We start from the raw sequence: 24,531 nt of genomic DNA on the forward strand, positions 1-24,531 counted from the left end.
GTGTTGCAGGCCTCAGAATTTCATAAGAAGCATCATGTCAATAGTAAAGGCCTAAAGAAAGAATTTTCCATTACTTGGCAACAAGCTAAGGACATTATAAAGAGATGTCCTACTTGTTCTTTCTATAATCAAACACCGTTGCCTGCAGGGAGTAACCCAAAGGGCACTAAGAGAAATGAAATCTGGCAGATGGATGTGTTCCACTTTATGGAATTTGGTAAATTAAAATATGTACACCACACCATAGACACGTATTCAGGTTTTCAATGGGCTACTGCCCTGAGCTCAGAAAAGGCTGATTCAGTAATCACACATTTATTGGAAGTTATGGCCATCATGGGTATACCTGCACAAATAAAGACAGACAATGGTCCAGCATATGTATCTAAGAAAATGAAACGCTTTTTTGATTATTATAATATAAAACACATTACAGGTATACCAAATAATCCTACAGGTCAGGCAGTTATAGAAAGATCAAATCGTACTATAAAGGATATGCTGAACAAACAGAAAGGGACCGAAAATACCCCCAGAAATAGATTACATAATGCTTTATTAACCTTGAATTTTCTTAACGCTAATGAGAAAGGAACGACAGCAGCAGAAAGACATTGGATAATGGAAAAGTCTGCTGAACTAAATCAACCGATTTATTTCAAAGATGTGCTGACCTCTCAGTGGAAGCCAGGAGATGTGCTACGTTGGGGAAGGGGTTTTGCTCTTGTTTCCACAGGAGAAGAAAAATTGTGGATACCATCAAAATTAATAAAGTTTCGATTTGAAGAGGAGAAACCTCTTGGAAAGGAGAAATGACAACTTATCCACAATGATGATATTCATACAGGTGGTAAGAAAAACATATAGAATGGGGGCAGGGTTCTGTTCTTATCTCCACAGGAAAACACTCATCTTTGAGAAATTCAAGGGACCCTGGATGTTTGGATACTGACAGATGGAAAAATACCTGCCCGATAGGAAATATCAAGAAAACTGAATGGGTTGTGTAAGTAATATTAAACCATATTTCTAAATTTATAAAGCTGGTTTTGAAGTTGGACTCTGGCTCAGTCCCTCTCCAATTCCAAGCCTGTTAGTAAGAGAAAAACCCAGAGTTTCTGGAGTTTCTGTCTCATGTCAAGAGCCATGATGTGGGACAGAAAGAAATATGAGTTTAGAAAACATCTTTGCTTTTCTTCATATCTATCATACTTTTCATTGAATATATCTATCATGTCTTTCATTGAATATATATATATATATGTCTATATGATTAATGCTTAAGTTTTTCATAATGAACAATGAGTTTTTCCTGAAGTGACATTTGAAGTTTCCAGGAAGAAGATGGGGCCCCATAACAACAACTCCACCTGGTTGATATGACGTCATGATACTGATAGCGCTACAACAAGACCTGCTTTGGGTACCAGCTGCACAAGACAGTTCCAACTTGGTTAGCTGAAATGGTGCACATCTTATACAACATTTTGGCCAGACCTGCACAAAATACTCAGAGACTATTGGCAATATTAAAAGACTTGATCTTGAAATTTAACCATCATTTTACTTTCACAGGATCCCCCAGAAAGAACGTCGCCCCCATGACAGCTGGAAGTAATTCTAGAGGACGACGTCCCCTCTCCCAGTAAAGTTTGCCCTTGGGTTTAGGGACATCATTTAGGGGTTGATTATAATTAGTATACGATTGAGGGTTGGGGGAGGAATTTTATAAGCTCAGGGATCATTTTGAAAAAAAAAAAAAAAGAGGGATGATGGGATAATAGATTTGTAATTGTGAGTTACTGTTGTTAGACAAATATATTGATATAGATTCTTGTATATTGATACAAAGTTAAATTGTATTGACTATTGTATGCATTCATGTTTCTACCTCTGTTTAAAACATTTTTTATGTATTGACATATATATATTGTATATATTTACCATATTGCAGTGTACATTTCTACCTCTGATTAAGATACTTATATAATGTTCGTGTATTGGTATATATTTACCCACTGCAATGTATATTTGTACATTGTTTATATTTGGAGGTCATTGTCCTCATTTGTTTCACAGTCGTTTATTGTCTTAGTCTTTAAGTTAGATAGATATTGAGAATTATATAGACTAATAGTCATCTAAGTTTGTCATTTATAATTAGACTAATCAGGTTCTTTAGATATATAGAGATTATACTCAGTATAGATAGATAATCTTCAACTTCTTCAAAGAGCTGTAGAAAATGGCCTTTAATCTAACTCAGAGTTTTGTGGTAGTGAGACACAATTGCTCCTGGCAACACCACTCTATTCCCGAGAGAATGTTGAGCACCAAAGACACTCCACCTGGAGCATTTCTTTTTGGCAGAACTGGCCTTGGGGCAAAGAAATGCCCATACCTCAACCACTGACAAAGATACAGAGCATGCATCAATGGATAAAACAGGGCTGTCTTATCCTGCCAAGACAGGGTAAGATAGTTTTGAAAGTTGCTTGCCTTTGAAAATGGTGTGTCAGTTATGTTAGGCCTTAGCCAAAGTTGGTTGCTTCAACGCTGCTAATGTGACTTTGGGTGATTGCCTAGGTAGCTAGTTGTCTCTGTGATTTGTTGCATGTTTTGGAAGTTGTTTTACTGAACTTCCTAATTACCCAGGTAACATTATTTCCCTTCTCAGATCTTTGATGGGGTTGAAGACTATATAAATGTAGTTACTTTCTCTCATGACTTGGCCAAGTTATTTATTATACAAGACCTAAGCTAGTTAGAATAGCATATTTGTACTTATTGTATATAATTTCATAGTAGGTTTAGAACTCTCTTATTTAAACAGAAGGGGGAGGTGTTGCGGGAGGTCCTCCCACTCCTCCAGCCTATCGCCGCTGAGATACCAGCCCCTTGGGGCGTGGTCTCTCTCCCTTTAAAAAAGCGGCCACTTCCCTCTCCTCTCTCTCTTCACTTCCTGCTCCACCGGTGACTTGACTTCCTTCCTGGTTACGCAGAGGGCTGAAAGTGATCTGTAAGTTTTTTCCCCTTTAAATAAATATCACCCTATTAATCATAATCCCAAATTGGCATTGTTTGTGACTTACGCCTTCAGTCAAGGGGACTTCCAGCAGGACCATGGAATCATAAGTTCCAACTGCAGATGACTACCAGATCTAATAGGCCATTAAAGCCCAACCATGCTGCAGCAAGTTAACATCCAACGTCTTCAAAAGGTTTAACTATACTTCCCAGTTTCTATCCTCAAAAGAGGAAGGGAGAATCTGGTACCAAGAAGACATAATTTTGTACCTATGATTATATTTTACTTCTAATTTTGTATATATGTGATTCTGGGATAGGTGGTGTGTGCCTAAGAGGCCAGCAGAAAGTATTAGATCTTCTGGAGATGAAATTATACATACTATGAGCCCCCAAAATGTCTTATCTGTAAGACATTTTGCTTATATAAAAATGAACACAAGGCCAGCTACCTACTTTCATGTCCTATGGGCAAAAAAGGCTTAACCATTTAATAGTATGTAGCCAATGTCTGTCACATTCATGACTGTAATGTGATTTCAGAGTGTCTTTTATTTGTCCCTAATAGTCACTATTTTCAGCTGACATGGGATTTGAAAAACATGATTTTAAATTTATTATTAGTGTATGTGTGCACACCTGCACCTATGACACCTGTAAAGTGCATGCATAGCACCAAAATCCAGCGTATGTGGCACTGAGGATCTAGCCAGATTTACATGCTAAGCATGCACTTTAGCAACTAAGCTATACCACCAGCATGACAAATATGATTTTTACCCACATAGTGATCTATACACTTAGTAAAACTCTAAGTGGTCTCCCTCTGTAACCTGGACCAGATGGTTGATCCATTCACCCATTTGGCAAGTTTTCTGACAGTCATAGAAACTATTCTTTAAAGCCATCAGAAACAACAACACAAATAGTATTCTTTTAAACACTGCCTGGCCCATTAGCTCTAGCCTCTTATTGGCTAACTCTCATATCTTGCTTTAACTTATATTTAGTAATCTATGTAGCACCACGAAGTGGTGTCTTAGCAGGAAAGATTCAGCATGTCTGACCTGGTGGCTGGGTTCATCGCGTCTCTGACCCAGAGAGGAGAGGCATGGCAATTGCCTAACTTCCCTTCTTTCCAGCATTCTGTTCTGTCTACTCCACCCACCTAAGAACTGGCCTATCAAATGGGCCAAGGCAGTTTTTTTATTAACCAATGAAAGTAACTCCTCCAAGGTGGTGCTGGCACGTGCCTATAATCTCAGCACTCAGGAGGCAGAGGCAGGTGGATCTCTGTGAGTTCAAGGCCAGCATGGTCTACAAGAGCTAATTCCAGGACAGGCTCCAAAACTGCAGAGAAACCCTGTCTCAAAAAGCGAAACAAGCAAAACAAAACAAGCAAAAAACTCCAAAAACAACAACAACCAAAACTAATCCATGAACATAAGTTTGATTTCAGTTGCTCTGATAAACACCATAACCAAAAACAACATGGAGAGGAAAAGGTTTATTTAGCTAACACTTTCCAATCACAGTCTATCATGGAGGGAAGTCAAGGCAGGCACTTGGAGGCAGGAAATGAATGAAGCTGGGGCCATAGAGAATAAGAATGTTGCTTACTGGCTTGCTTACCTTGCTTTAAAATACAACCCAGGACAACATACAAAGTAGTGGCACCACCCACAGTGAGCTACACCCCTCCTACATCAATCATTAATCAAGAAAATGCCCCATAAACATGCCAAAAAGTCAATCTGATGGAGGCAATTCCTTAATTCAGGTTCCCTCCTGCTAAGTGACTCTAGTTTTGTCAAGTTCACAAATCTAACTAACACAATGCGATAACAGATTAAGTTGGAGATGTCAGAATAGACTCACATTTAGCATGGTATAGTATACATGGTTCCCTACAGATTATAAACCAATTAAATATAGACACATCTGTTTCTTTGCTTTCAGTTAAAAGAATGACAGTGGTTAGCAATGATCAAAGCCCACATTTTGGTTTTAAATACTACTTTCCAAACAAGGAAATAACATTCCTCCTGATTCATTTCAGGAAGAAAATACACAGATAAGCTTCAAGTTATCTTTAATGTCATAAAATAAGTATTAGGGAATTAAAAAAATATTTCCCTATGTCAGGAGTATGTCAAAGAGACATGGGATTCAATAAAAAAGTGTTTCTATAACCAAGGCTGAAATAATATGTCACCAAATGGCACACAGTAGCTAGGGACACTACTCATAACAAACCCCTTGCTTAACCCACAGCAACAAAGTAACAATAGAGTAGGAGCTGAGGAGACTGCTCAGTGTGTAAAGTTCAAACATCAGAACTTTAATTCAGATCCCTAGCACCCACCCACAGACAAAACCACATCTGAAATTCCAGCATTAGGAGATAGAGACATTCTATCACAAAGGTAGCACGAATAATGAAAACCCAGAGACGAATAATGGGATTCAAGCTGAAGATGGGAGAAGCAAAGCAGGCAACAACTAGAGAGACCTTTTACCTCTACCAAATCTTCAGACCAAAAGGGCAAAATCCTGTCTGCATGAATACTCAAGAGTCCACACTCCAGTGAGTTCCTGTCTCTTCCCCTTTATATTCCTCTCTCTGCCCACCCATAATGCTCCTGTCTCTGCCTCCCTAGTGTTGAGATTAAAGGGTGTGACTCCCAAACACTGGGATTAAATGTGTGAGCCACCATCACCTCAATCTGTTTATGGATTGTATTGTGTAGTCCAGGGTAGCCTTAAACTCACAGAGATCTGTCTACTTTTGTTTCCTGACTCCTGGGATTAAAGGTGTGTGCAACCACTCCCTGGCCTCTAGTGGCTAAGCTTTGCATTTTGATCAGGCAAGCTTTATTTATTAAAATACAAATATCACTACACTTCCCCTCTTTTGTCAAAAATTAAAAAGGCTACTAAGATAAGAAAAACTATATACAGTAAGTACAATAACTACATTCAATATATACAGGCAATAAGTACATCAACAATGTCTAGTCCATTTGCATTTGACAAATTCAGAGAAAATATTCCATTATCTATCCTATCTTGGTGAGTGCAAAGTCTTGTACCTAATTTACTTTCTATCATAACTTGCTTTCTGCATCTGGTAAACAAGGGAAACTGTAACCATAACTATCTAATCTTCAACTTCCTCATACTCAAGAAAGAAATAATATTAACTGCACAAGCAGGAAGTACAAGCAAGCTACTTCCAAATCATGTGAGAAATGACAAAAACATCTGGTTGCCTGGACAGCCACCCAAAGTTCCTCTGTAACATTGGGGTATCCATCTTTGGTCTACAGGCCTAAAAATATCCAGCACATTTTTCTGTGAAGCAGAATATTCTGAAAGGCTGTCCCTCCTTGTCTTGACAATGTTTGGCAGTCATATTTCTTTCTTATTTTTTTGTCATGCTTGTCCATTTAGAACAGCATACTGTCAGCGGTTGAGGCCAGGGTACTTTCTTGCCCAGTGGCTTACTTTTGCCACAAAGAAAATAAACTTCACGTGGAGTTTCCTCGATACCCATCATTGTCTCTGAAGTAGATTAGTGCTTCCAGGAGCAGATGTGTCTCATTGCCAGAAAAAAAAAAAGAGCCTATTAAAACATCTTAAATGCCATATTCTGTAGATCTCTGAAGAGTTTGAAAATGACTTATCTAAAATATATCTTTGTTTGACCTTGAAAACATACCTAATGTGACTACAAGATTGATTATAATAGGTGATTAACTACTAACCTGCATTTCCTTATTATCCTAAACAGTTGGTAATAATAATTTTCAAGGACTATAAATTTGCAATACATTGTTAAGTGAGTTGTATAGGTACAATACCTTGAAGAGTAGAAATGTATATACAGTATGTTCTAACAAAATCTTAAATTTGTATCAATATATAAAATTTGTATAAAATATACAAAAGTCCAATTCAATGTAAAATATTTAAAACTAGTAGTTGCTTTTTAAAAGCAGATTCAATAATTCCCCTTTTTATCTTATATCTATATGATAGACTCAATGATCTACCCTTTTATCCTATCATATCGATAGCACTCTCTTTTTTCTTTTCAAAACAATAACCTTGAATCTAATATCTTCGGTTTAGTTTTCCTGACCATTACCAATAACAGATTGTAACTAAGCCCCATAAACAATGACAAATATCCATAACCCAATGAAAGACCAAAAACTACCCACCCCATCTCTTGGGAATGTGGGCACTGTATTCTTAAATTTACTTCCTGCTGTCTGGGGGTGAGGAAAATCTTTAGGGAATCCTGAAAAAAGAGATTTAGGTTAATTATCAAGTCCTGGGAGAGGTAGCTCTATCATTTGTTGTTCAGTCTCTGTGTACAACAGTTGGGAAGTGCAGGGCTGGTCTCAGGTCCTGGCTAGAGAAGTCTGTGAGACTGTATCATCTCAGCTAGCCATTTTGAAATTGTTCTGAGCAGGTTGTAGTCCCAAGTCGATCTTTAGGTGGTGTTTTTCAGCTAGTGGTGTGATGTAGGATGTCCTTCTGTATATGTGTTGCTTTTATGGGTTGATGAATAAAGCTGTTTTGGCCAATGGCTTCGCAGAGTAAAGTCAGGTGGGAAATCTGAACACAGATATATAAACAGAGTAGGCGGAGTCAAGCAGATGCCAGTCAGCCACCGAGGAAACAAGACAGGTAGAAAATGAGGTAATGCTACACGGGAATACATAAACTAACAGAAATGGGTTAATTTAAGATGTAAGAGCAAGCTAGAAATATGTCCATGCCATCAGCCAAACAATGACGTAATTAATAAAGTTTCTGTGTGATTATTTGGGTCTGGGAAGCCAGTAAACGAGAGTGCAGTCTCTGTCCACAAATGGTCCCCAAACATTTGGCAAGAATTTCCACATAAAGCCTGAGAAAGCTTTACAAAAAGGATTCTAATACCAGGTGGTGATGGTGCATGCCTTTAATTCCAACACTCAGGAGGCAGAGGCAGGAGGAGTCTATGAGTTGGAGGCTAGCCTGGTCTACAAGAGCTAGTTCCAGGACAGGCACCAATGCTACACAGAGAAATCCTGTCTTGAAAAACCAAAGTGGGGGGGAAAAAAAAGGATTCTAGACAGACAAGAACAGAGTCAAGCACAGCTTCTTGGTAACTATGTTTTCTCCACTAGGCTCTGTTTGTTAGAGGCAAGGCTTCATTAAGATAGGCTTCCTGACTCAGATTTGCAGCATCTTTAATGTGGGGAAAAAACTCTTAACTAATTCATCCCTTTAAGAATTCCCAATGTCTTACCAAATCTGCTGCCAATGTTGATGAAGATATGAGGCTTAATTTTTTATTTAATTGATTTTATTGAGCTATACCTTTTTCTCTATTCCCTTTCCTTCTTCTCCCCTCCCTTTTAACCCTCTCCCATGGTCCCCATGCTCCCAGTTTACTAAATGTGAGGCTTATTGCTGCTGCATTGAATAGTAAAAGCCTGACTGAATTTCAAGGCAATTACCTAGTTTGGCAGCAGCCTGAGAAGGGGGTTCACTGAGAGCCTGCCAGAAGAGAAGAAAAACCTAGCTGGTAGGGTGATGGATGACTCCAGCCACAGGTAGCTTGGTCTATGCCAGTGGCTGTAAAGCTACAGGCAAATGGCTTTTTCGTGGATTTATACCCGAAACGTTGGGTGTCATATGTAGCACAAATATTAAAAACCCAGAGTCAGACATTGGGGTTCAAGTTGAAGATCAGAGAAGCAAAGCAGACAACCACTAAACCTTTTACTTCTACCAAATCAGACTGAAAGGGCAAGACTGTCTTCATGAATCCTCAGACTCCACTCTCCAGTGAGTTCCTGCCTCTTTTATATTTTTATAATTCCTCTCTCTTATACTCCTTTCTCCACCCACCCATACAGCTCCTGTTTCCACTTACCTAGTGCCAGGAATGAAGGTGTGTGACTCCCAAACACCAGCATTAAAGGTGTGAGCCACCACCACTTGGATCTCCTTCAGGATCAACCTTGTGTAGCCCAGGGTAGCCTTGAACTCTCAGAGATTCACCCACCCGTCTCCTGAGTCCTGGGATTAAAGGTGTGTACCACCATTCCCTGGCTTCTAGTGGCTTAGCTATACATTCTGATCTTCAGGCAAGCTTTATTTATTAAAATACAAATAAAACATCACTACATCACAGGGGATCAGTGACCAGTCAATATGGTCAATTGGTGAACTCCAGTTTTAGTGAGAAACTCTCTGAAAATATAAGGTAAGGATGAAAAAGTGATGAAGAATATACCCAATGTCAACCTTTGGCCTCTACAAGCACACACAGATGTACAGACATGTGCATACACATGTGCGCAAATACATCTGGAACACCACAGGCACATACACAATCAATGAGTCAAGGACTAAATAAACACTTGTGAGTCAAAACTCTACTACTCTAAATGACTGACTGGATAAGCCAGCATTCAGGAGGCGGAGAAATGCTGATCTTTGTGAGTTATAGACTAGCCTTGTTTACATAATGAGTTCCTGGTCAGCCAATGGCTACACAATGAGACCCTGACTCAGAAGATAAAAAGGCATAAATAAATACTTGGGTAGGGGATCTCTGGTGCAGGTTTTTCCAAATAATTTGTGAAAACATTGTACTGCCAAGGAGAAGTATCATTAATTGTTCACTCCTTGGATGTGGGCTACACAGAATTATTTTCCAAAGGAGAAACCTGACATGCTATTTTAATCAGGTGACCAAAGTGATGATGGAAAGTCATAAATTATGGTCATTGTACACAACCTTGACACAATGTAATGAAAACAGCATTTTACCTTTTGTATTTTTCTCCCCCCCACCAAATCGACAACAAGAACAAAACCCCCAAATCACTAATCTAATCATAAGAAAAGTATCAGCTGAGGGACTTGCTACAAAATACCTGACCAGTATGCATCCAAACTATCTGTGAACAAAGATAGAAGTCTATGGCGGCGCACGCCTTTAATCCCAGCACTCGGGAGGCAGAGGCAGGCGGATCTCTGTGAGTTCGAGACCAGCCTGGTCTACAAGAGCTAGTTCCAGGACAGACTCCAAAACCACAGAGAAACCCTGTCTCGAAAAACCACAAAAAAAAAAAAAAAAAAGAGAAGTCTATGGCTGGAGTGATGGCCAGTGTTAAGAACGCACAGTGCTCTTCTACAGGACACGCCAGTCACAACTGACTGCAGCTCCAGCTTTAAGGGTTCTGATATCCTTTTCTGACCTCCTTAGGTACCTGTCTACACACACACCCCAAAATAAAATAAAACTTTAAAAAACAGTCAGTCCAAGATTAGTAACTTCTAAATGAAATGGATACCGAATAAGATCCAAGACATTAGGTAAATACAAGGGCAACCTGAATAAAATATGTAGTTTATTCAAAAAAGGTTTCTAAGTGGAAAGAGTCACTATCTAAGCCATTGTAAGTTTCCTTAGGATACAGAAGAACTACTGCAAACATTTCAGTCTCCTGTTTCAGGCCATCACCAATTAAAACTGTTGCCTATAGGTATTTAAATTGCCTAGAAATGCCTTTTTTATTGTTTTTTTTTTCCCCACATAAAGTAGGCATTTCCTTTGTTTTGCTTTTTTAGATTTATTTTTACTTTATGTGCATTGGTGTTTTGTTTGCATGTGTGTCTGTATGAGGTATTGGATCCCAGGAACTGTAGTCAGATTATTTTTTTAAATTTTTTAAAAATAATTTATTTAACTTTATTTTATGGGCATTGGTATGAAGGTGTTATATCCCCTGGAACTATTACAGACAGTTGTGAGCTGCCATGTGGGTGCTGGGAAGCGAACCCAGGTCTTCTGGAAGAACTGCCAATGCTCTTAACCCACTGAGCCATCTCTCTAGCCCCCTGTAGTCAGATTATTGTGGGCCCCCATGTGGATGCTGGGAATTGAACCTGGGTCCTCTAGAGAGCAGCCAGTGCTCTTAACTGCTGACCCATCTCTTCAGCCCAAAGTAAGCATTCTTATAACTTAAAATGTTAGTTCTGACACAAATGTCACATCACAAGCTAGAACTAAAGCAGCACACTAAAAGGACAGTAAGTGACATCTGGAACTTTCTTTAATCAACTCTTTAATGTGGGCTCCAGAAAGCAACTCATTCTAAATTCTGCCTTTTAGGAGGTAATGCCTTACTTAGCCTTAACATGACTCTAGTTTATGAGTTTCTATGTTATTAAATTCCCAATATATTTTGCCACTATTTCTAGAAATAAAATGCACATAAAAGTAAGAATAATGTAGGGCTGGAGAGATGGCTCAGAGGTTAAAAGCACTAACTGCTCTTCCAGAGGTCCCGAGTTCAATTCCCGGCAGCCATATGATGGCTCACAACCATCTATAATGAGATCTAGTGACCTCTTCTGGCTTGCAGGCAGAACACTGTACAAATAATAAATAAATCTTTAAAAAAAAAAAAGAATGTGCTGGAAAGTTTTGTGTCAATCTGACACAGACTGGAGTCATCTGAGAGGAGGGAACCTCAACTGAGGAAATGCCTCCATAGGATCAAGATGTGGGCAAGCGGGCTGGAGAGATGGCTCAGAGGTTAAGAGCACTGGCTGTTCTTCCAGAGGTCCTGAGTTCAATTCCCGGCAACCACATGGTGGCTCACAACCATCTATGAGACCTAGTGCCCTCTTCTGGTGGGCAGGCATACATACAGACAGAACAGTGTATACATAATAAATAAATAAAATAGTACAGACTTTTTTAAAAAAAAAAAGATGTGGGCAAGCTTGTAGGGCATTTTCTTAAGTTAGTGATTGACAGGGGTAGGGAAAGACATTATGGGTGGTATCATCCCTGAGCTGGTGGTCCTGAATTCTATGGGAGGGCAAGCTGAGCAAGCCGTGAGGAACAAACCAGTAAGCAGTACTCCTCTGTGGCCTCTGCATCAGCTCCTGCCTCCAAGTTCTTGCCCAGCTTAAGTTCCTATCCTGAATTCCTTAATGATAAACTGTGATGTGGAAGCGTAAGCTAAATAAACCCTTTCCTACCCAAGCTGCTTTCGTCATATGTTTCACTGCAGCAATTGTAACTCTAACTAAGACAAGAAGTTTTATCATTTAGAAGCATTTTTTAACATTTATTTTTATTTATATGTATATATATTTTGCAGGTACCCAAAGAAGTCTGGAGAGGGGCTTTGGAGCTGCAGTTACAGGCAGTTGTGAGCCAACTGACTTGGGTGCTGAGAATTGAACTCAGGTCCTCTGTAAGAACAGCAAAAGTGCTCCTAGTTACTGAACTATCTTTCCAGGTCTAGAAGTAATTTTTAAAATTGTATTTATTTTATTACTTTATGCACGAGAGTTTTGCCTACATGTACCACATGTGTGCCTGGTGTCTTTGGAAATCAGAAAAGGGCACTGCATCCCTTAGGACTGGAGTCACAGACAGTTACGAACCACCATTTGGATGCTGGGAAGTGAAACAGGGTCTTCTATAAGAACAAGGCTCTTAACCATCAAGCTGACTATCCAGGCTCCCTAGATGGAACTTTTAAAAGACATTCATATGTATTTAAGGAACGATAAGAGATGTGAACAAATCTATTATGTATCAAATTACATTACTCTAGTACACATGTTAAAAAACATTACAGGTTCTAGTGACCCATCTATGTTTCTAAAACCAGCACGTGGAATTCAATAATCTGTTACTAGCAAACAAAACCAGAGAGCAATATATATCCATATATGTTCTCCTTAATGTTCTAGTGGGGACAGTAAACACAACAAAATTTAAGTGATCAGTTTGGAGGCCAGTGAGATTATTATAAAGGTGTTTGCCACCAATCCTGTCAACCTGAGTTTGATCCCCAAGATCCACATGCTGGAAGGAGAACCAACTCCCACCTCCACATGTACATCCCTGCACACATACACATAAATAAATGTGCTGTAAAAAGAAATAAAAGTGAAAGAGTCCGTTTGGGCTGGGGCTGGAGCTTGGTGACAGAATGCTTGCCAGGTATGCATACAGCTCTGGATTCAACCCACAGCACCTCAACAAATAACATACTCAGTCTGTCAGAATGATGGTAACAGTGATGCCTACACTAGCCCCTCCTCTCCGAGAACAGAAGTTTTACTCAAGAATTAACTAGAGCCAGGTGGTGGTGGCGGCACACGCCTTTAATCCCAGTACTCGGGAGGCAGAGGCAAGCGGATCTCTGTGAGTTCGAGGCCAGCCTGGTCTACAAGAGCTAGTTCCAGGACAGGCTTCAAAACTACAGAGAAACCCTGTCTCGAAAAACAAAAAACAAACAAACAAAACAAAAAAATAAAATTAACTAGAACAGCCTGAGTCAATTCAGACATCATAACTACCCCCACAGATTTCAAACACCAATACAGTGCAGATCCCCAACTCTTCCTGAAAAGGAAGAAAGGTGGGCAAGAAGCTTAGGAATACCTCTAATAACTCATTTTCTTTTCCTTGGTATCTTAAGGGATTAGCCCTAGGAAGACAAAAACGCACTATATTTTTGTCAAACTCCGCCAGTACCCCACTTTACAAAATAAAGGATTAATTTAAAGAGCTTACAACACGGAAACAGCAGGTTATGAAAATGGCAATTTGACTGTACTTACAAGAGTTGTGCCGACGACGGAAGCTTTTAGACTGACTCAAGGATTCCATGTGCCTGTCCACATAACTCTTTGAGCACTGCTGCTGCTGAGGAGAAACGGCAACATCCTGGCTCTTCACATCTGTCCTCTTAGGGATGTTCTGAGGGGTACTACTGGAAGAGGTTGGCTTCTTGACCACCTTGCCCGTACCATTCTGACTGATACCCACTTGGTACCCAACACCAGAAGGGCCTAATTCTGTCTGATGAAGGTCTCCAAACTGTTGGTTGTCTCCAGGACCTGGTATCTCCAAAATTTTTAATTCTGTAATATCACCTGCCCTGAAATACACAAAAGTCCGAGTCTCAAAATTATAATTGCAATAGAAAAGTGCTAAGGATGAAGCTGGGATTAATGGAAATCAGTTACCCCTCTGCAAAGCTGTACTTCAGGGAGCTATCGGACATAAAAGTTAAGAAGGTAGCAGAGCATTTAGAGACAGTGCTCAGCCACCAATTTTCAACTCATACTCTACTGGCCTTTAGAGAGAGAAGCTGTTAATAACAAAACTCTACAGCCATCTTAGATTTTCAGAACATTAGTGGCTTTTTAAAATTATTTCACCCACTTGCTCATTCAATGGGCATATATAATGTCTTTACTATGTGGTAAACCCTGGGCTAGGAGCAGGACATACAGAGACACAGTACACACTCATAAACAACTCAGTCTGGGTACTGGAAAAAGACACATGTAAACAATTGAGTGTCAAATACCAGGACAGAGATAAACACAGGGCACCAGAGAGCCCAGAAACAAAATAACTGAATTCACACTGCATATGGACTAGTTAAGCTATGCCAGGGTGTATAAGCTAGGAGGAGGGAAAAGCGAATCAAGCAGAGAATAGTAAGGAGAAAGACATCTCAGCCAGAGGTTCAGAGACTATGAAAATGTGACATCATCCACAGGAAGAACTGCCAATGTTGCCTATGGTATCACATAAGGACAGAACACTGACGGGGGCCATCAGGAAAATAAAGTGATAACCGGGGCCCAGATCATGAGCACAATGGGCTTTTCCCATGGCAACAGGGAGGGAGAAACCAGCAGGGCACCCAGGCTCCTGCTTAGAACCCTCCCATCTGGAAGGCAGAGGCAGGAGCTCAATTTTAAGGTTAGTGTGATTTACATAAAGAGTTAAAAGATAGTCAGGACTACAAAGACTTGTTTCAAACAAGTCAGAAAGAATCCTTATTCTTTTCCTAAAGTCCTCTCCTGTCATATGGCTGTCTGCTACCATGTGGAGGATATCCATGCTGGCAACTCAAATAGTGTGGCTTTTCCCACACTAAGTAGCTGCTGAGATAAGGGTTTTCTGTCAAACTCTAATAAAAGTATCCTCTCAAGCTTATATTTGGGGAAAAGGTTTATTTTCTTTTTTCTTTTTTGAGCCTGGACATGTGGAATATGCTAACAGATCTCTGTGAGTCTGAGGACAGCCTGGCCTACATAGTGAGTTAAAGGTCAGCCAAGTCTACACTTTTGAGACCCTTTTCTCAAAACAAAACAACAACAAAAATGTTTTTCCCTTGGGCTGGAGAGATGATTCAAGGTTAGGGAGACTATTCTTCTAGAGGACTCACACTATAACTCCAGTTCCATGGGATTCACTACCCTCTTCTAGCTTCCCTGGGTACCAGGCACACATGCGGATACAATGTATAATGCAGCCAGATACTCCAATGAACAGATTCTAAATTATTCTTTACATGTACTTATTCATTGCATGGGGAAGGGTAGAGACGGGGGGGGGGGGGGGGGGGGGGGGGGGACAGGGTGTTGCAGTGTGCACGTGGAAGTCAGAACACAACTTTGAAGGAGGTGGTTCTGGGAACTGAACTCGGGCTGTCAGCCTTGTTGGTAAGAACTTGGCTTGCTGAGCCATTTCACCAGCCCAATCTTCATTTCTAACTTTGGTGAAAGGTGCCAACAGTGGACCTCTGGAAGAACCTGCAAATAAGCAGCTGTTCAGCTTCTAAGTCTTCTGTTGAGGACATACTAGAGAATATTCAATTGGGAAGGACCAGGCTACAAAGTATCAACAGCTCAGACAATGAGTTCAAAGGACAAAGATCTGAGTTCTTACTAAAATACATAAAAGAATACACAAGAGTGCCTAGAACCCAGCTTAATCTGTGGGCTGTGGAGTTTGGGAAAACTTGGCAATAGTAAAAGACTTCTGAACATGCCATGACCAGAAAAGAACTAAATCAAACATATAACAAGTCCAGTGTGCTTCTGCATACTCTGCACTGTGCATGCCGTCGTGCCCTCCAACCCACTACTGCTGCCTCAAATACCGCGGCTCAAATCAGAGACTACTACACACTATACAGTGTAGGGTTTCTACTCTACAAAGATTGTTGGCCTCATAGAAACATAATAGTCTTATTATGAAAACAAAGTCTTGGGCTGGAGAGATGGCTCAGTGGTTAAGAGCACTGCCTGCTCTTCCACAGGTCCTGAGTTCAATTCCCAGCAACCACATGGTGGTTCACAACCATCTGTAAAGAGGTCTGGTGCCCTCTTCTGGCCTGCAGACATGCACACAGACAGAATATTGTATAATAAATAAATAAATAAATGAAAACAAAGTCTTTCAATATTTTTCTACGATCATTTCTCAATATGTAAACATCAAATTAGCAAATCTCCAAAATGTATAGTGTTACAAGTTTGTTGCTTGAGTTACTAATTTAAGTAACTTAAGTTTCATCTAAAAACGGAAAAAGGCTCACACCTTTAATCCCAGCACTTGGGAGGCAGAGGCAGGCAGATCTGAGTTCCAGGACAGCCAGTGCAACACAGAGAAACCCTGTCTCAACACACACACACACACACAACTGGAGAAATGGCTCAGTAGTTGGGAGCACCTTTGGCTCCTGCAGAGGACCTGGGTTCTAGTCCCAGCACCCATATAGCAGCTCACAACTATCTGTAGCTCCAGTTCCAGGGGATCCAGTCTCTTCTGACTTTCTACATGCATACAGTGCACACACATACACGTAGGTACACAATATACACATTAAAATAATTAAATATTTTGTTTTTTTGAGACAGGGTTTCTCTGTGTAGTCCTGGCTGTCCTGGAACTTGTTCTGTAGACCAGGATGGCCTTAAACTCAAAAGATTTGCCTATCTCTGCCTCCCCAATACTGGGATTAAAGGCATGCTCTACCACTGCCAGTTAAATACATAAAATTTTCTCTTTTTTCTTTTTCTTTCGTTTTTCAAAACAGGGTTTCTCTATGTAACAATCCTGACTCTCCTGGAACTTACTTTGTAGACCAGGCTGGCCTCGAGCTCACAGAGATCCACCCGCCTCTGCTTTCCCAGTGCTGGGATTAAAGGAATGTGCCACCACCACCTGGCACATAAATATTTTAAGAAAGTTAAAATGAATTTTGGCTTAGGACAGAATTTTCATAATTTCTCAAACGTCCCTAAATACATTTCCATTTATGCTACATTTGTGAATCAACATTCCCCGCACTGACAACTATAAGATCAGTATCATCAGTTAAAGTGAAAAAATAAAGTATTTTGTGTACTACCGCATCAAATATTTATACAAGCTTTAATTCTCTATGTAAAATAAATATACATACCTACTTCATTAGTATCCAAATACACTTCACATTTACTAAGTGGTAAAATTATAAGAATACCAAAGAATTATTTTAAAATAAATATCTTTATGACTGAAAAGCAGTAGATGTTTTGTTTGTATACCTACTTTCTATGGCTATATGCTACAATTACTTTAAAATGTCTAGGAACCAGACATGGTGGCTCATTCTTTAAATCCCAGTGCTGGGGAGGCAGAGGCCACCAGAACTCTGTGAGTTCCAGGCCAGCCTGGGCTGCATAGTGAAACTCTGTCTCAAGAGTCTGAGAAAAAAAAGAGTGTTTAAGTAGAAAAAAATTAGAAGCTCTGATCTGATATTGAGGGGGGGAAATACAGAATCCAGAATAAACCAATCTTTGGATCTGAAAAGAAAAAAATCTTAAAGGCAAGCTGAAGAAACCAAGAGAAGAGGGCTTCTGAATCTGACATTACATCATCTGTAGTTTGGCAAGAGATAATCCAGGATGATGATAGAAAAACACAAACATGGGACTGAAAAATAAAGCTGCAAAACCGAGTAAAGACAAATTATTTTCATCTAAACAAGAATATGGCTATAAAGGGAAGAGAAGGATAGGGCACTGTCTTTAGCTAGTGGGAAATGGCGGGTGGGGTGCCTCACACGAGGGAGGTCAAACGGTAAAATACAAAGAGTACAACCAAAGTTGATGCTGAAGACACAGAGAAGATGAAATAAGGTCTCGAAGGAGGCAGAGTGCATCTCAAACACAAATGAAGGGGCCAGCCCAAACACAAGGGCTACTTCCAGAGACCACAAAGATAAGCAGTTAAGAGCAGGTGGTATACCAGGGCTAGAGAGATGCCTCAATAAGTTAAGAGCACTTGCTATACCTGGCAGTGGTGGTGCACACCTTTAACCCCAGCACTCAGTGAGGCAAAGGCAGACAGATCTCTGTGAGCTCAAGGCCAGCCTGGTCTATAGATCCAGGACAACCAGGGCTACACAGAGAAATCTTGTCATACAAAACAAACAAAAACCCAAAAGAACACTTGCTATTTTTTGTTTTGTTTTTATTTTTTCAATACAGAGTTTCGTTGTGCAGCTCTGCCTGTCCTGGAACTAGCTCTTGTAGACCAACCTGGCCTCGAACTCACAGAGATCCGCCTGCCTCTGCCTCCCGAGTGCTCACTTGCTGCTCTTAACAGAGGATTCAAGTTCAGTTCTCAGCAGCCACACTGGCCTATAACTCTAGCTCCAAGGCATCTGACCCTCTTCTAGCTCTGCAAGTAACTCAACAGTACGTACCCCAAGACACACATGTACCCTGAGACACACATGTACTTGCGTAATTAAAAATAATCTAAAAAATTAAAAGAAAAAAGAAAAATACAGGTACTCAAATATGAAGGAATTGTTCAGGGAAATAATGGCACTCACACCTGACAGCCTCATTTTGGGAATATACATACAGGAGGCTGACTCTCCAAGTGATGGAGATGAGAGTGTCAAGAGACAAGTGAGTGAGCGCTATTGGTAAATATTAAGAAAAGAACTCCCCATAACTAAGGCCTTTAGTTATTAACTACCATGTGTTTCTGGGGATAAATCACACATATCTCCAAAGACAAACACATTTATGCCAAGGGGGAAAAAAACTGATGAGACCTTTGATGTAGAAAAGCACATATAATACAATACTGAGAAAAATTTTGAAAAGTGATGCTGAATTTAAATAAAATTCCATGTCTAACAGAGGTTAGAAACAGTGAACACTAAATCGTTAGCTCGAAATTGTATTATAATGTAAAGTCTCCACTGAGAATAGCAACAGTACTCTAAGGCCTGTAAAACTATGAATTCTCCTTCCTGGCAAGACTCAAGGCAAAACAGAGCCCAGGTGAGAAAACACTGTCAATCAGACCCCTTCCCAGCACCACAGACCACCAGGCTGGGTTCTTAAGGGCGCTAAGCAGCACACTTACCGAAAGGTGACTTCTGGTACGAGACACTTTACTCCATTGTGGAAGGGCCGCGTAAGAGAAATGGTCTGGCCGACCTGATCTACTGCTGACACTCTTCCTTGATAGACACCCAAGCTGTCTCCACAGTTGATTGATACAATACTGCCTAGCCAATCCATTGCCATGTTCCCGGTGTGGGGTCACTGTGAAGAGAAGGAAGCATTCAGTGCACCTTGAAGAAAGACTTAACTCAGCAAGTATGGCCGGCTCTGCACTTAGCGCTAACTGACGATGCTCTGCCTAAGGTGATAAAGCATAAATAATAAATAAAACAACTTTGGTAAGAAGTGAGGCATAACTGCACACACTCTATATTATTTTTATTTTACTGTTGCACAAATTCTAACTGATCTTAATAATAAAAACCTGGAGTCAGATATAGGGGCTAATGCTGAAAGATCAGAGAAGCAGAGCCCTAGTTCTTACTGCTACGGAACCCTCAGCTCAAAGGGGCGATTCTGTCCCTATGAAATCCTCAGACTGAATCCTGAGCTCCTGTTTCCTCCATCTTATAGTCCTTTCTACTCCCAGCCATACCATCCATTTCCTGTCTCCACCTCCCTAGTGCTGGGATTAAAAGTGTAGGCCACCACTTAATCTTGTGTAGCCCAGGGTGACTTTGAACTCACAGAGACCCCTCTGCCTCCTGAGTGCTGGAATTAAAGGTGTGTACCACCAGTGCCTGGCCTCTATGGCTAACTAGTGTGGCTAGCTCCGCACTCTGATCTTCAGGCAAGCTTTACTTGTTAAAGTACAAACAAAGTATCATCACATCTTACCATGTAACTTGCGGGCCTAAAACTAGTTACATAGACCTCACACTCACCGAGATCTGTCTGCCTCTGCCTCCTGAATGCTGGAGTTAAAGAGATATACCACCATGCCCAGCTGAAAAGACCTTAGTTCTAGTGCTGGACGTATGGAGGGGAGGCAGAGACAGGTTTAATCCAGCCTGGTCTACACAGAGAGTTCTAGGTCAACCAGGACTACACTGTAAGTAAGACTCTGCCTCAAAAACCAAAAACCTTTTTTAGTAGGGACATGCAGATTAATAAGCAATATTGATATGTGTATACAAAGACCATGTAGACACCAGGCACTGGTGGCACAGGCCTTTAGTATCAGCACTCTAGAGGCAGAGCCAGGGGGAATCTGAGTTCAAAGCCAGCCGGGTCTACAAAGTTGAGTTCTATGTAACAGCCAGAGTTACATAGAGAAACACTGTCTTAAAAAACCAACACAACAAAAAACAAAAACAAAAAAGCAACCCAAAGACCATGTCATTGTTTTAGTATATGCATTGCAGATAATGGTGCAGAATCTTTCAAAAGAGAAGGCTGGGGATGTGGCCCCGCAGTGGAGGAGTATTTGCCTAGCAAGCACAAAGTTCTGGGTTTAATTTTTAGCACCATCAAAACTCTTAAAAAATTGAAAAGCTGAACAAAAAGGTTAGAAGGAAGACTCAGCAGTTAAAAACATTGGCTGCTCTTCCAGAGGATCCCAGTTCAATTCCCAGCATATATATACTGTGGTTCAGGGGCCCTAATGCCCTCTACTGGCCTCCTCAAGCACTGCATACACATGATGCACAGAAATACATTCAGTTAAACACACACATAAAAATAAAATAAATTTTAATTAAATAAATTGCTACATATAAAAGACACTTACTCTAGGCTTATTTTCTATTCCTGATCAGATTTTGCCTATTTTATATCAGAGTAGCATAAATTTTCTTGCCTATCACTTATACTCCATCATAATCCTATTTTGGCATCTGCTTAGGTATTAGATAGATGCATTATAAAAAGCTGTCATAAGAAAAACAACAACAACTAGAATTTAACCAAATGAACAAGTTTCTTTTTGCTTCTCCAATCAACATGTAGCTTTAATGCCCTGATCTTTTACATTCAAATTTATACTGTGCTCACTACTGAATCAAAAGGTTGACACTTTGAAAATGTGGCTTTTAGTGATAAGTGCAGGTTTTTAAAAAATCTGGCTCTGTATTAGTGTGTAACTGTCCATTTTTATTGGAAAATCTCCCATAAAAGATACTGATTATTTTATTGAAAACTCATCAAACAGCTTTTTCTATAAAAAAAAAAGTTCACGTGGGCGTGGTAGTGCATGTCTGTAATGCCAGCACTTGAGGCAGAAGCAGGAGGACTGCCGCCAAGTCTGCGGTCTGATTCCAGCCTGATGCAGAGAGCAAGTTCCAGGCCCTCCAGGGCTACACAGAGAAGAAGCCAGGTCTCAAAAGAAGCAACGAAAACCAACCCAAATTTCCTAGGGCTGGGCACGAAGCTCAGTGGGAGAACGCTTTCCAGGAATGTGTACATGAAATTCTGGATCGACACCCCAATACGGCCAAAAACAAAACTTTTTCATTACGCAGACACTAAATAGACTTCAAACAGCGTAAACAGTGTGATCACTGCCCCCACTGGACTACTGTGACTAGTGTTCTGGCGACTACTCCGAGGAAGTGTGTTCCATCATTACTAGTCTAAGGCCTCCGCGTCAAAAAGCCACAGTTGAAGCAGGATCCATAGGAGCTGCAAAGGATTTGGGGTGGGAGGTTGGCAGGGGCACAGAGTTTCTCTATGTGGCCCTGACTGTTTTGGAACTAATTCTTTTGACCAGGCTGGTCTCGAACTAAGCAACCTGCCTGACTACACTTGCCTAGGGCTATTTTTTTTTTTTTTACCTGTAGTGTGTGTTTTGCTGGAGATCAAGCCCAGAGCCTGCGCTTATTGCTAGACAAGCTCTGTCACCGAGTTAAATCCCTAGCACAGGATAAATCTTGAGACATTTTATTTTCTACTTTTCCATCTAGTTATAAACCAAATAAAACAAAAACCCAAAACAAAGAAACAAAGACAGGGCCTCACTATGTAGCCAGAGCAGGCTCAAACTCAAGATCCCCCAGTCTCAGCTTCCTGGGTACTGTGATTACGGGTATACATCATGACACCTGGTCATCCAAAAATGTGCACAGTAATCCCCCATTGAGCCATGACATAAACATCACAGGGGGCTCCACTGGGTCTCTACAAAGGCGCAGCTATTCTGACACCATGAAAGATCAGTCTACGCTGCTTTCAAACGTCACAGAAGTTGACGTGGGTCTGGCTGTCATTCGTCACCAGGACATCTGTGAAACATGGAGCGAACGTTAACCACACTGTCTGGACTGTATTATTCAGGGGCACCGCAATTATTTAAGCCAGACTACTAAAATGAACAGCTGGATTATTTTCAATCCTGAGTTCCTGCTTAAATACCTAACTTTTTACTTGTGTTCTTGTTCATATTACACAGAAAATCAGAGCCAAAGTTATCAGAAACTGTCAGGTAGAGTCAGGCATAGTGGTGCACACCCAGAATCGCAGTACTCCAGAGGCTAAAGCAACTGGACCCGAACGGGAGACTGTCTTGGTAACGTCAAAACCAAGAATGCTTGACAAGTCATCCCGGCACTCAGGAGGCAGAGGCAAGAGAGTCTCTGCGAGTTCCAGGCCAGTCTGGTCTGCATACAGAGTTCTAGACCAGCCTGAGTTACATAGTGGAGTGTCTCCAAAATGGGCCGTTCTTTGCAAACACTTTTACTTCAGAGAAATCAACAACTAGGAATCCTGTGCCCAATACATAAAACAAAAACAAAAAACTGGGTTACACACACCTCACGATTCCAAATGCGATACTAATAGCTCAGGGAAAGTCGCTTCTACTGTGGAAAGATCGAGGCTCCTCTTAGCTCTGCATTTGGGAGACTGAAAACCAACTAACGAAGCCAATAAGGACTGTTCCTCCAACACACCCCAACACTTGCCCGCGACACACACATACACACACCAGTTCCTGCCTGCCAATGTAAAGGTCTACAAGGCCTGGAAGCCCGCAGCCTAAAAAGCAAACTGAGTTGACCACCCCGGAAGCGCCAACCAACGAGCACCGCGAACACCCGGCCTCCCCCGCGCTCACCTCCCTACCGTCTACCCCAGCCTGCGCGGGACACCACACCAAGCGGATCCCACCAAGCCAAAACACCACCTAAGGGGCTTCACGCCCACCTCCACAGTCACAGAAGCAGCCGCCAGCACCGCCGCCGGAAACGCCTCCGCGCCTCGCCGACCTGGGCGATGTCACTTCCGTTGAAGCGTAATAGGCTGGCGCTAGGAGCCCAGAGGGTGGGACTCCCACGAAATTTGAAAGGATGTAAACTGAGAAGAGAGCTAGCCAGCGAACGAGAGAAGAAAGTATGGAAATGTGCTGGTTAGTTTGCCAACTGGACACAAGCTAGAGCTACCTAAAAGGACGGAACCTCAATTGAGAAAATGTCTTCATAAGAATAAGATACGTAGACCTGTAAAGCATTTTTCTTAATTAGTGATTGATGGGTGAGGGCCTAGCCAATTATGGGTGGTGCCATCCCTGGGCTGGTGGTCCTGGATTTAATACGACGGCAGGTTGAGCAAGCCAGTAAGCTGCACACCCTCGCATGGCTTTTACATCAGCTCCGGGATCCTCCAGGATACTGCCCTGTAGCACGAATTCTAATTGTCTTAATGAACAAAACCCAGAGTTAGATATTAGGGGGTGAAAGCTGGACTCAGAGAAGCAGTTCGGCCAGCCACTAGAGACCGTATACCTTTACCAATGCTCAGACCAAGGAGGCGATCCTATCCTCAGACTTCAGACTATAATTGTCTCCACTAACCTTCAGACTTCAACGAGTTCCAGTCTCTTCCTGCCTTATATTTCTCTCTCCGCCCAGCCATATCACTCCTGTTCCCATCTCCCTGGTGTTGGGATTAAAGGCGTGGAATTCCAAGAGCTGGGAGCACCTTTGTGTGAGCTGTTTCTTTTTTTAGACAGATTCAATCTCGCATAACCCCAGTGTGGTCTTGAAATAACAGAGATCCCTCTGACTCAGTCTCCTGAGTCCTGGGATTAAAGGTGTGCCACCACTCCCTGGCCTCTACGGGCTTAGCTCTGCACCTAATCTTCAGGCAAGCTTTATTTGTTAAGAAATAAACAAAATATCACTACACTGCCCTGTTTGAGTTTCTGTCCCGACATACTTCAATAATGAACAGTGATGTGAAAAGTATGAGCAAAATAAACCCTTTCCTCCCCAAGTTGATTTTTGGTCATGGTGTTTCATTTCAGCAATTGGAGAG

General features: G+C 41.2%; 1 protein-coding gene across 4 annotated transcripts in view; it reads right to left on the bottom strand.

Annotated features, from left to right (window-relative positions):
- Nucleotides 1-23,501, bottom strand: part of Edc3 (enhancer of mRNA decapping 3) — a 49,256-nt gene extending 25,755 nt beyond the window's left edge. The window contains exons 1-3 of one of the 4 annotated variants that reach the window (XM_075965794.1): nucleotides 23,422-23,501; nucleotides 19,304-19,485; nucleotides 13,690-14,009 (exon numbers count right to left, since the gene is read on the bottom strand). In XM_075965794.1, the coding sequence (XP_075821909.1) occupies nucleotides 13,690-14,009; nucleotides 19,304-19,467 (484 nt within the window). In that variant the 5' untranslated portion in view covers nucleotides 19,468-19,485; nucleotides 23,422-23,501. Of the gene's footprint in view, nucleotides 1-13,689; nucleotides 14,010-19,303; nucleotides 19,486-23,332 lie in introns of all 4 variants that reach the window. The other 3 variants (XM_075965793.1, XM_075965797.1, XM_075965795.1) reach the window with 3 other exon arrangements.
- Between the last annotated feature and the right edge of the window lie 1,030 nt (nucleotides 23,502-24,531).

This window comes from Microtus pennsylvanicus, chromosome 3, assembly GCF_037038515.1.
Source record: "Microtus pennsylvanicus isolate mMicPen1 chromosome 3, mMicPen1.hap1, whole genome shotgun sequence".
Lineage (NCBI taxonomy): Eukaryota > Metazoa > Chordata > Mammalia > Rodentia > Cricetidae > Microtus > Microtus pennsylvanicus.